The sequence below is a fragment of the Phodopus roborovskii genome, unplaced genomic scaffold (assembly GCF_943737965.1).
Source record: "Phodopus roborovskii unplaced genomic scaffold, PHOROB, whole genome shotgun sequence".
In the NCBI taxonomy this organism is placed as follows: Eukaryota; Metazoa; Chordata; class Mammalia; order Rodentia; family Cricetidae; genus Phodopus; species Phodopus roborovskii.
Window position 1 is genome coordinate 13,962,833 of NW_026125295.1, and position 13,054 is coordinate 13,975,886.

The 13,054-nt window shown below is 51.9% G+C and overlaps 1 protein-coding gene across 1 annotated transcript; it reads right to left on the reverse strand.

Annotated features, from left to right (window-relative positions):
- Positions 1-611: 611 nt before the first annotated feature.
- Positions 612-12,721, reverse strand: Camkv (CaM kinase like vesicle associated). The gene is made up of 11 exons (XM_051204690.1): positions 12,578-12,721; positions 3,976-4,079; positions 3,732-3,863; positions 3,501-3,575; positions 3,148-3,286; positions 2,888-3,008; positions 2,662-2,737; positions 2,436-2,572; positions 2,196-2,274; positions 1,880-1,967; positions 612-1,642 (listed from the first exon to the last, which is right to left on the reverse strand). The coding sequence occupies exons 2-11, from the start codon at positions 4,068-4,070 to the stop codon at positions 1,061-1,063; spliced, it is 1,524 nt and encodes a 507-aa protein (XP_051060647.1). The 5' UTR covers positions 4,071-4,079; positions 12,578-12,721; the 3' UTR covers positions 612-1,060.
- Between the last annotated feature and the right edge of the window lie 333 nt (positions 12,722-13,054).

Sequence of the window (13,054 nt, forward strand, 5' to 3'; positions counted from 1 at the left end):
CTGTGATAGCAGAAACAGAGGAAATTCCTCTCCATGTTGCTGAACAAAGAGCAGAAAACCTGCCATTGTAAAAAGCAAACTCTCAAGCAGCCTATGAGGTACTGCCATGCCTCCCTGGGAGGAAGAGGATTTATGGCCTGAGCCTGAATGAGGTGGCCAAGGGTAAGATCTCTTCCTGTTGTAGGAACTATGGGGGACACCAGCCCTCCCTATCCAGCTCAGAATAAAGACCCGGATAGGTTGGGGGGCCTAGTGCTGGTCCTGTACTCTGTTCTCCTAGGTCTCACTGCTACATCCTAACTGTTTCTCTTTTTCTTTAGAGTTTCATGAGAATCACTACACAGAGCAACCCACTACAGGACTAGGGAGGGCAAGAAATAACACAAGGATCTTCAGAGGACCTACCCAGGGGGAAAGATGGAAGCTTCTACCCTTCTATCCATTCTCTCTCCCACTTCTGAGGATCCCCACAGCTAACGTGCAGTGCCCCCAACCATGTGACCAGACTCAACTTAAAGCACACTGCCCTAGATTTCTGCATCCTCTCTAGCAGCCAGTGTCTACTCCGAGAGCAGCCCACACACCACAGGCACACACCCTCGTGTGCAGGAGCCTGACACTACCGACAGGGCCTCGCTGGAGGACCAGCTCTCAGGGCAAGGCCACCCAATTTAGGGCCAGGGGAAGTATGAGACTTGCAGGGCCTGCCTGGGGAAATGATGAGGCAGGAAGGGAAGAAGGAGAGCAAGGACCCCCTGAGTATCCCTAGAGCAGCATCCCACAGGGAACAGAAACTGGTGAAGCTAGCGAAAGACAGAAAAGCCACGGGGAATCCATGCAGGGGCTGGGGCTGGCCCTGCCTCTGGCCTGCCCACCACTCACACACATCCACACAGGAGACGAGACTGCTCTCCCATGGCCCCCAGGCATGCCCCACTGGGATGAGGGAGCTTGGGGGGAGCTAGGGCATCATGCCAGTGACTCTATATACAATGAGAAGCCCCTCATCCACACTCCCACCCTCCTTCCCATCCCTCAAAACCCCCAGTGGGCTGCCCATTCAGCTCATCTTCACCCTCTGAGACTCCTGGGCACAGCCAGTAGCCTCTTCTCCTTTACTAGAGGGAGGAGCCTGGCCTGTGGCCCCCTCTAGGGCTGTGCTGTCCGGCTGGGCCACAGCCGGCTCAGGGGTGGCAGCTGCCTTTGCAGCTGGCCCGGCACTGCTTTGGGTGGCGGGCACTGTGCTCTCTTCTGTAGCTGGTGTGGCTCTCCCATCAGTGGCTGGGGTAGCACTCCTGTCAGTGGCTGGAGTGACGCTCCCATCTGTGGCTGGAGTGACGCTCCCATCTGTGGCTGGGGTGACGCTCCCATCTGTGGCTGGGGTGACGCTCCCATCTGTGGCTGGGGTAGCACTGCGATCTGTAGAGGCCGTGTTCTCACTCTTGGCAGCACACCCCGCACTGCCCTCTGTGGCTGCAGCAGTACCGCCTCCAGACGCTGAGGCGGCTCCACTTGCAGCTGCAGCAAAGGCCCCACCAGCAGCCCCGGGAGCAGCAGTGTCTGAAGCGGACTGGGCTGCGGCTGCGCCAGCCTGCTCTGGGGCCCGGAGCCGTTTCATGAGAGTGGTCACTCGGACAGCCTTCTGAAAGGAGGAGGACAGCGAAGAAAGGCTCACGGTGAGGTTTGCCGGATCCACTCCTTCAAAATGGCTAGCCCACCCCGTCCAGGGTACCCCAGCCGCCTCTGGCCACCCAGTCGCATATGATAGCCTGAGGAAAAATTTGTGTTCAGCTGAAGAGGTGCAGTGGCAGGCAAGGGACTGTGGGTGCCAGAAGCAGCACCTGGAACTGGGCCAAGAAGGAAGCGAGCCCAACCCTACCTTCCACTTGGCTCTGGCGAAGTTCTTTTCAATCTGGGCACAGACACCATCCTTGATGTTCTTATCAGATGCGGCATTACCAGAAATCCTAGAAAGGAGGCAAGTGCCTCTGACTGGGATGTTCCGTGCCTTCAAGGAGACTCCACAGCCCTTCCCTGTGTGATCTAGGACCACCAGGCAGAGCCCCTGGTTTGGTCAGAGGTCTAGAAAGTCCTCCTGACCCTCAGGACCTCAAGGACAAGGACTTGTGGTGTAAAAAGTTCAGAGGGCCACAGGAAGTTGGCCTCGCTTCCGTCCTCCACAGGGCCCTGCTCACCATTCGTGGGAGATGGCCTCTTCCGCAGTGATCCGCTGGTCTTGTTCCACCTCCATGAGCCTTGTGACCAGGTCTTTGGCTGGGGACAAAGCCAGGGATGGGCTAGGCATGGGCGCCCCATCTCATTGTCTAGATGTGATGAGTGGGCTGGGGAGCAGGAGTAGAATCCAGCAGAAGCTGAGAGCAGCGTCTCCCTCCCTACTGCCCGAGACTCTGCCCACATGCTGGGCATCTCCTCACCTGCCTGGGAAATATCATCCCAGTATGGAGAGTCAAACTCATAGTCACCAGCCAGGATCTTGCGGAAGAGATTCTTATCATGGTTCTCGTAGTCATCTTCTTCTACCTCCTCATAGAAGGGTGGGTTGCCTGAAAGGCTACATGGAGCAGGGTCACCTAGGATGGCCACAGACGCGAGCGTCCAGCCCGCCTGGCTGCAAGCCCAGTTGTGTGCCCTTTCACTCACAGGATGTACATGATGACACCAATGGCCCAGCAGTCCACAGGGCGTCCATACCGTTGTCGTCCCACCACTTCCGGTGCTAAAGAGAAAAGTGTCCATCAGTAGGTGTCAAGTTTAGCTAGATGTCATACCACCCATTACCCACTCTCTGGGACAGAGATTTCTCTCTACCCCAAAGTCTCTCCCCGAAGCCCGCCCCTCCGCCATCCCCTGTCACATCCCTCCTTACCCAGATACTCCGGGGTCCCACAGGGCTCCTTGATGAGGCCATTCTCTAGCTTAGCCAGGTGGAAGTCACTGATGACAATCTTTGAGTTCTTCAGCCTGTTGTAGTACACTAGGTTTTCCAGCTGCCCAGGAGAGAGGAGTAGAAGGGCGGGGCAGACGTTACCATGAGGGCCCCAGAAGCTGGACCAAGAGCCCAATTTGGCACTCACTCCAGCCTAGCCCAGCTGTCAAGCAATCCAGTCACCCTGGCTCTGGCCTTACCTTGAGGTTCCTGTGCACAATCTTGAGTGAGTGCAAGTAGGCCACAGCCTCCAAGACCTGCCGCACCACGTTGCTCGTGTCTCGCTCCGAGTAGTAGCCCTGGTCCAGGATCCAGTCAAACACCTCCCTCCCCGTGGCCCTGAGGGACACCAGCCCCTGAGCCCGGCGTGGGCAGGATCGGGGGGAGGACAGGAACATTTGGGAAGCCTGACTTGTAGCAGGCAGTTGGCTGGGCAGGGCCCAGGGCCTTAGGACCACAAGGGTTCCAAAAGTGGGTTTCCTTAGCTATAAAAGGGAAGGAAAGAAAAGGCCCTAGGGACTGGGAGACCCTGGAACCCCAGAATTGTACTCACAGCTCCAGGAAGATGAAGTATTCCTTGCGGGTCACAAACACATCTACCAGCTGCAGGATGTTAGGGTGCTTCACCCTAGTAGCAATGGGAGGAGAGGGTAGTCAGGGCTGGGTGAACTCAGAGAAGCTCTGGAGGTTCTAACAGGCTAACTGGTATGTCCTGAGACCCCCTGCCCTTGAAGCCCTTCCCTGCCATCTTCTAACCCACGCTTCCCTCAGTGCTCACACTCACATCTTGAGGATGCCAATCTCATTCTTAGCCGCCTTCCGCACCTTGCGGCCATCCCGCTTCTGGAACTTCTTGCAGGTATGCAGCTTGCCTGTTGTCTTGTCCTTGGCCCGGAAGATTTCACAGAACTCCTCCCTGAAGCCAGCAGGCACTCTGCTCAGCCTAGGCCTTGGAACAGGAGCACTCCACTCCCCTTCCCCAGCTCTGGCCTATCCACCCGTCATTGCCCAATATGCCCAACACTCACGTCTTGATGACCTGTCCCAAATCATATCTGTCAGTCACCTCCGATGGCTGGTTATAGTTCTTCTTGTCACCCAGAGTCACACACCCAAACGGCATTGCTAGGCTCTAAGATGCAAGCAGAATGGGGTCTGGCTCAGCTGTACTGTTTTCTAAGCCCCACCCCACCCCCCAACAACATCGAATCTGCTTTTGGAAAACCCAAGCCCAACTCAGGTCAAGTGAAGGGCAAAGTAGGCAAACACAGACCTACTTTGCTTTTTCAAGCCATGCTGCAGCCACTCAGTCTGGCTGCCTGAACTATACAGCAGCTCCCACTAAGCAAAAATTTACTAACTTGACATACTAGGAAATAGTTTTTCATTATATACACTTGAAAAACTTACAGAACAATTTGTTTACTTATTTGGTTTTGATTTTTGAGACAGGGTTTCACTATATAGCCCTAGCTTCCCTGGATTCATTATGCAGATCAAGCTGGGATTATGTAAATCAAAGGGATTAAACCAACAATTTCTTTAGGGTCAACTAGATGGCTCACTAGGTAAGGGCATTTACCTCCAAACCTGAGTTTGATCCCTGGAACCCACATGAAGGAAAGAGAAAACCAACTTCCACAGATTGTCCTTTGACCTCCATGCACATATTATACTGTTCCCCCAAAATAAATAAATGTAATTTTAAACAAAACAAACAACAAACCCTACAACTTCTTTAAAGTCAGGTGTGATGACTCATATTTGTCATTTTTGCACTCAAGAAACTGATACAAGAGGGTTAGCATGAGTATGAGGCCAGCCTGGGCTATAGTGTGAAACCCTATTTCAAAAAAGAAATAAAGCCAGAAGTTGGTGGCACATGCCTTTATACCCAAAACATGGGAGGCAGAGGCAGGCAATCTCTGTGAGTTCAAGACCAGCCTGGTCTACAGAGTTCCAGGAGATCCAAAACTGTTACACAGAAAAATCCTTAAAAATAAATAAATAAAATATTTAATTTTCAGCTATTCCATGAACATAATCTAAGTTTATTCCAGCAATAATTTTTGTGGTTTTTTTGAGACAGGGTTTCTCTTGGCTTGGAACTTACTCTATGGATAAGGCTAGCCTTGACCTACCTCTGTCTTCTGAGTGCTGAGATTAAAGGTATGAGCAACCATCTTTGAAAGTTTATTTTTATTTTTTGATATTATAATTGTCATTTTCCCCTTCCCACCCTTCCCCCTTTCTGTAATCAAATTCATGACCTCGTTTTCTTTAGTTGTTGTGGCGTGTGTGTGTGTGTGTGTGTGTGTGTGTGTGTGTTCCTGATCATATACCCTGCTAGGATCTTATAGTGTGTGTTTTCAGGGCTGGCCATTTGATATTGGATAATCAACTGGCATGCTCTTCCCTGGGGAAGACTGTTTCTCCGGCTCTCAGCATCCTTAGTTGCCTGTAATTCTTTGTCTAGGGCTGAGGTCTCATGAGCTTTCCCCATAGTATTTATTTCTCTCTGATGATCTAGAGAGGCCAAATGTTGATGAAGCTATGGACAAAAAGAACAATGTTGGAAGAGGGCAATTCTCCTTTGAAAAAGCTGGGAGCCAGGTGTGGTGCACAACTGAAATCCTAGCACTTAAGAGGTAGAGCCATGGAGATCAAGGAGTTCAAGGAAGCCTCAGCTACTTGATGAATTAGTTCAAGGCCAGCACAGGCTACAGGAGACTCTGGTGTAAAGATCAGGATAGGACAGGGCCAGTCTTGTCAAAGAGAAATATTCTATGTGCTTCTTTTATTATTTTTTATGATTATATATTTTTATGTGTATGGTTGTTTGGCCTTCATGTATGCTTATGTATATAACATGTGTGCCTAGTGCCTGTGAAGGCCAGGAGAGGGGGTTGGATCCCCTGGAGTTACAGACAGTTATGAGCTGTTATGTGGGTACTGGGAACTGAACTCAGGTCCTCTGGAAGAGCAGCCTGTGCTTTTAACCACTGTACAATTTCTCAAGCCCACTCTATGTACTTGAAATATTTGCTCCACTGAAAAGCATACATTTGGGCCAACTGTGCCCCAGGAGTTCCAGGCCAACCTGAGCTACATAGGGAGACCCTGTCAAAGAGAGGGCGGAAGGGAGAAAGGCAGACATACATTTATGCCTCCGGACACTTGTGTAAGAATGCTCATAATTGCTATATCCATAATTGCTAAAAGCTGGAAAGAGCCCAAATACCTAGCACCAGCAGGATGTATTATGGTACAGTCATATAATAGAATGTTATGCTGCAAAGGAAATGAAGGAGCTGTGGTTCTACTCAGCCAAATACTGTGTCTTACAAAAACAGTGTTGATAGAAACAGGGAAAAAATGCATGTAGCTTGAGTCTATTGACAGAGCTCAAAACAGGCAGAACTCACCACACTTCTGGGGATTCAAACATGGAAGTAACACTGTACAGAAAAGCAGAAAGTAAGTTCTAGGGGTCACACAGTGGTTCCTCCTAAGGAACAGGATAGGGTGACTGGGTGAGGGCACATGGGGGCCTTCTGGAAGACCTGTTTCTGAACCTGAATGAACTTTATATCTTGGTAAAAATGTACATGCAGGGATTTGGAGAGATGATTCAGTGTTAAGAGAGCTTGCTGCACAATTATGAGGACCAGAGTTTGAATCCCAGCACCTGCATGACAAGTCAGATATCTTGAACATGCCTGAAACCCCAGCTCCAAGGGTGGCAAAAGATGACTGCTGCAGCTTGCTACGTCTAGTCTAGCCAAAGGAATAGATGGACAGTGACAGAGAATACTTGATATTCTCCTTTTGGTTTCTGAGTATCCACAGGCGTGAGTGCTCACACACACATGTACATGCACAAACAAGCACACACACGTGCACACACAGACACGAAAGTGATTAAGTATTTATTTTTGGGGTTGGATGGGAGGGTATACTTTTCTAGGACATGAAATGGGAGTTCTCTTAGGGCAAAGAAGTGGATGTTGAAGGTGCAAATTTGTATCTTTTGTTTATTAGCTTTGGTTTGAGATAGGGTCTCATGTAGCTAAAGTAGGCTTTAAACTCACTATATAGCTGAGACTAGCCTTGGACTCCTACTCTTCCTGTCCCTACTCCCAAGTGCTGGTGTTACAGGCATGGGCCACCATGCTCTGATGTTATTAATTTTCCTTTAGAATTTTTGTTATGATGACTTTGATGGATTTAGTAAATACTGAGTTCAGACATGTTGTTTGGGGTATATCTAGAGGGAGGAGTTCTACATAGAGGAGAAGCAGCATTAGGGTTAGGCCTGGGAACAGAATACTTTGCCAGGAAGCATGCAGGGGTGACAGTCCGGAAGGGCAAGACAAGCCTGCCTAGCGCTAAACTACTGCAGGAGCACACAGGGGACCAGGTGTGAGGTTCGGTCCAGTTATTGCTGGCTCAGTAGGCTCCAGGAACTCTGCACCTGGAGCACAGTGCTCTCTACTGTCAGTTACAGTTCAATCCTAAATTGCAGTACAGGATGGCTGGCCCCAGCATCCAGAGGAAAAGCACCTGCTGCCCTTGTTTGGAGGTAGATGGCTATGTGTGCCTTTATAGATCTAACCCCAGAGTCTGTTTTCATAAAGTCTGTTTAGTGCCAGCCTGTGGCTACACCAGGCTGTACACTGAGGCCTTACTGAAACTGCTCTGCCTCTCTGCCTCCACAAATTGCTTGACTCAGAAGGGCCTGGACATCTAAATATTCCCCTATCTGAAGTCACTTACAGTGTCAGTATCCCTTGGCAAGGAGGACTCTGCCAGCTGGGGCCACATGTCAGGCTCCAGACAAGCCCTATGGGCAATGCTTTCTGTCAGTCACTTGCTTCCAGGCAGAGCCCATCTACACAATTCCCAGGGGTCACACCCTCCTTGGAAGTCCTCCCTCAAATGTGTCCTCAACATCAGGGATCAAATTCCATAACTTCTTCATCAGCATTGCTTGAGCTTGGGGAATACAAGTGCATTTCATCAGTGGGAATCTTGCCGCAGCTCAAGCCATGTAGTGAAATTCCACAGAGGCAAAAGAGACCTGCTTTGAAGATGTCAGCTGTGTGCCTTTGCCACTATGTCCAAAGCCCTGCCCCTGTACCTGCTAGGAAAATATGCCTGGTTGAAATTTCATTCTTGCAGTTGGGAGCAGGGGCTCAGCTACCACCACACCAGCCACCCATCTCCACCCTGTGACATCTGGAGGAAGAGGCCTGCTTTAGTCCTCATGTATGCTAACGGCATTTTTTTTTTTTTTTTTTTTTTGAGGGGGAGTGATTACCCTGCCAGGCTGGAATCTAAGGACCATTCCCCAGACAGGAGGATGACACTTTGGCTTGCAGATCTCCCAGAAGGACTGGGCAGGGACCATTCCTAATTCTGTTGCTTTGTTATACTGTTCCTTCTGATACAAATACTCTTCCCCCAAAGATTCCCATGGGAATCCCATTTGTCACTGCAGAGTTATTTATAACACTAAAAAGGAATCAGCAACCACCTAAATGTCCAACAACAGGTGATTTGCCAACTCAAGTGTGTCTACTCAACGGCAGGAAGTGTAGGCATTGGTTAGAGTGCTACCCACCTTGGCCGCCCTGTGGAACAGCCTCCACATGGGCATGAAACCAAGACCAGAGCTGAATGTTCTTTCAGTACAAATCCTACCATTATAAGGCTGTCTCTATAACAAGTTGTCTAAAACAATCCTGATGCCCCAAGGCTCAATGGAAAATGGCCCTTTTGAGAGATACCTTTTCCAAGCTCCACCTCCTCCCCATTCCAACAGCTCTTGCCTCTGCCAATGTGGTGTGTAGGTGGGAGGTTTTGTGTATGCCTGTCCCTGATCCTGGTGCCAGCTTTTGGCTATGCATATGCATTCATGTCCACGTGGGCCCAGGCTGGTCTTGGGGTCTGTCTCTACCATGGAAAGCGCACGGTGCTATCAACCCACAGCCATGACCTACTGGTCTCAATGACAGGGCAGGGACAGATCTACTTCACCACCACTCTCCTCTTCCTTGGCTGCCCGGATGTCACCCAATTATTACCCCTCCCGATGTTCTAATTGAATGAGTTCACTCATACACCTAGATGAATGAATTCACTCATATACTTTCAAGAGGAAGGGAGAAGAAAGGGGAGCCATGTTTCCAATCAGTACCTTCACCTACCATCCCCATTTATTCCACCATCTGCTACTTGCTGCTGCTCCAGTGAGGCTGTAGGCTGTATATACCAAGCCCCTTGGTACCTCTCAGGAATAAGAGGGATTCGGGCCACAAAGCTGAAAGAGTAGGCTAGAGACAGGCTGAAGAAGGTGGAGGCCAAGCAGAACGAGAGTGACGTTTCTCATCCTCATGGCCCCAAATCAACAGACAACAAAGGAATGTTTTCTTTCCAACAGCACAGAACACAGAACCTGGTCGGGCCCACATTGGGGGCTTTCCTGTAGCCACTTTCCTGGAGACAGAGCTCCTTTCCCTCTCTGCAAAGGAAATAAACTGCATATACCTGGGGCCCAGAGGAGCATGAGGACAGCACAGAACACAGCACTACCACTGTCCTCTACACCAGCAGGCTCTGGAAATGTAAGGGCCCAGCCCTCCTGTGACTGACTGATTCTGGAGCTTGGCTACTGGGCTCAATGAATGATTCATGTCTCAGGCAACCCTGAGGAAGCCTTAGTCTATTTGGTGTCCTTGCGGTAAAGGGTCCCTAGGAGCTCTACTGGGTCTTTAGGCAAGTCTGAGACAGGAGAACACAACTGAAACAGAGCCCAAAAGGCCCTACATTAGGGTTCTCTCCACCGGAAACCAGGGGTCAGCCTGCGTCAGGTTTCGCCCTTGGCATCCATAAATGACGTTTCCGGCTGCCCTGGTCTCTGCCATTTGGGCTCTAGAGCTTGCAGTAAATCTAGAGAGGCCAGGAAGGGCCCAGGAGGCTTCCCGCTGACTCCTGACTGTAGGCAACACCTCCCAATTTAGTGGCAGCTGTGAACACCAGCCTGCAGGCACCCCTCTCCCCTTCCCTCCCTCCCTTCCTTTCCTCTCTCAGCGATTGGAACTCAGTTTCCTATTGCAAACAGACTTGCTCCAGCCCACTTCCTTCCAGCGTATATGGTATCAAGAGACAGGTCAAGCTTCAAGCCCACTGTCCAAGTGCCTTGAGAGATTGGATAGAACCCAGTCCCGGGGAAAAAACAAGTTGAGCCACCATCAATAGTTCCTGGGGCCGACACTTTCTACCTGTGTGAGGAGTCCAGAAAAGCCCCTGCCCACCCATGCCCCACCCCCCACCCCCAAGCCTTGGTGAGCATGTAGCCCACTGCTATTTCCAGAACAGTCAGCTCTCGACATACAGGCAAAGCCAAGAACCAACTGTCACTGGTCTTAGAAGCTGGGGTCCCAATCTTTGAAGCCACTGGAGGCCCTGCATCTCTTCGGTTGGAAGAGGGGATCTGCAGAGGAAGGCACTGGAGTAAAAGGTTGCTATGGTGATGGAAGTTTAAAACACGGGGAGGAGAAAGAGGTAGGTATTAGTGAGGGACCCTCTTCCTAAACTGACATCTTGGCCTGGCCCCTTCCCTGTGAGTTCTGTGACCCTGGTCTCCATAAACAAGGGAAGGTAGGGGAACTGAAAGACTCTGGTAAGGAAAGAGGCAGAGAGACAAAGGAAGGAGGAAAAGGAGGTGGCAGAGTAAAAGGGACACAGACGCAAGAGAGAAGAGAAGCGGGCAGAAGGTTCTGAGGAGGACTCAGAACGCCCAGCAGCAGCCTACAACCTCCATGGCCATGTGTTCTGATCCCCGGGCCAGAAGCTACCCTTGGCATTTGGCTTTCAAGATTCTTCAGTATCCCCCAGACATACGCTGAACTTGGTGTGGGAGGCACAGGAAAAAGAGGTCAGCTTCTAGGAGCCTCTTGGTGGGGAAGAGGCCAGCTGTTGCAGTCCCCTAGCAGGACAGTTTCCCAGCCTCTCTCCCTGTCATTAGAGCAGCTTAGGTAAGAGGTCCAAAAGTTGAAGTTACAAGCATAGGGATATAGAAATGAAGTCCAGAAATCTGGCTATTCCCTTTAAAAGCCTTCCTCTCGGCTGGCCTAGCTTTTACCCACGGTCCCCAGCAATCTCTACCCCAATCAGCTAACTCTTGGGTCCCTGGGGCCCTTCTTGCGGTTCAGCTTCGTCCTGGACAAATCTTCTCAGGAGGGCCAAAAGCAGCACCAGAAACAGCACCACAAGCAAGCCATAAACAGGATGATGACAGGCACACACCAATACTCCCCATGCCTCAGTTTCCCTGAACATCGACCATAGATTCTGTGGACTGCCACCAGCCTGCTAACTGATGGCCCCCAGGGAATGGAGACAGAGGAAGGTCTGTAGCAGATATCTATAAAGTCAGGGTAGGGCACCTGGGGAATACGCACTAAATGAGGGAAGAAAGGGGGACCCCTGTCCCATCCTGGCTCTCAGGGAATGGAGGTAACTAATGTCCAAGCTGAGGGAACTGAGGCCCAGAAGTCACTGGATCTGCTAGGTGTCAACTCAAAGGGGGGAGGGGAAGCCTGCATAGGTCTGCAATGGTGGTCCTGGGGGCCACAAAGCCTAAGTCTGGTTTGGGGGTGGGGTGTGTGCAAAAGATCTAGAGTAGTACAGACTAGATAGGAGCCTTTGGTGACAAGAAGGAGCCCTGTTCTCTAGGAAGGTACCTGCTAGAGCAGGTTTGGGTTGGGGAGCAGTTGTGGGGCTGGGGCTCAAGTGCCCAGGGTCTCCTGCCAGGCAATACAAGCTGAAGAAGAGGGAAGCTGCTGTTTTAATTGTCCCCTGCTACCCCAGCCAGGGTCCCTGCTCTTCACCATGGTACCACCCTGACCCCCTTCCCCAGTGCTGCTGGCTCGCCCCCGCTGGCACAGGAACACACATGCGGGAGGCACACGTGTGAGCACCAAGCCCCGCACCTCCCAGCAGGAACATGTGCGCCCCGCACCCCCACCTCGCACGTGTGTCCGTGCACTCCCCCACACACAAATGACCCTCAAGATAAGGCTCGGAAGCCTGAACTTGGCTGGGGCCAACGGTCCACTAGGGTTTAGAACCCCCCCCCCAGCCCCGCAGCAGCCCCGCCCAGCCCCCTCCGGATTGTCGCCCATAAAGAACTCTCCGTTGTCATGGAAATTAGTGACTGCCAAACCGGAGGGAGGGGGCCCCCAGGGGCAGTTGGGAGGGGCTGGAGATCGCTCTGGGAGCGAGGATGGACTGCTCGGCCCTTGAACCTTACCCCTATAAGAGGAACCACAAATCTTCGAGGGTTTATGTTTTTTACAATTCGGAGCCACAGAGGATTTTCCTGGGACCCTCCCAAGCCATCCGAGGTAATGGGGAACTTTAGCCCAACCCTGCATGCCACCCCACCTCGCATCTGCAGAAACCTCGCGCTGTGCCCCTGCTGGGACCCCCAGAGTCCTCGCGGCGATTGCGCGCATCCTGCGCGGGGATTCTCTAACCACGGAAACAATCTCCCATGACCCCCACACACACAACGTGCATCGAGGAGGCGCCCTCCCCACCGGCCCAGCTTTCTCTGCTCCGCACCTGCAACGCTGGTCGGTCACAGGGAGGAAGCGACAACCGGCTCAGCAGGACTCCGGGGGCGGCCGGCAGAATCCGCTCCGGGCACGCGGGGCAGACGCGGCGCCAGCTGCAGCCGCTTCGACTCCAGAACCTCCAGCATCGCCAGTCGCTCTCTGGCAGCGGATTTGCACCCCGGGCCGGGGGCGGGCTGGGGGCGGGGCCTCCTCGCCCGGCCCGCCCCCACCCTGGTAGACCCAGAGACTGGAATCCCACTTAAGGGAGGGCGTTTGCAGGTTGGCAGTGGAGCTGGTGACCACTTGCTAGCTCCCTTAGGTCATCGGACTCTAAACCCAGCAACAGGAGGCGAAGGGGGCCTTCCCAGTCCCAAAGTGGGGAGTATTGGGGGGAATTGGAGAAAAGCCCGAGTCCTAGAGCTGCACAGAAGTCTCCTGACTAGAAGTAGTCTCCAGGAGACCACGGTCATGTCCAGTTTCCCAA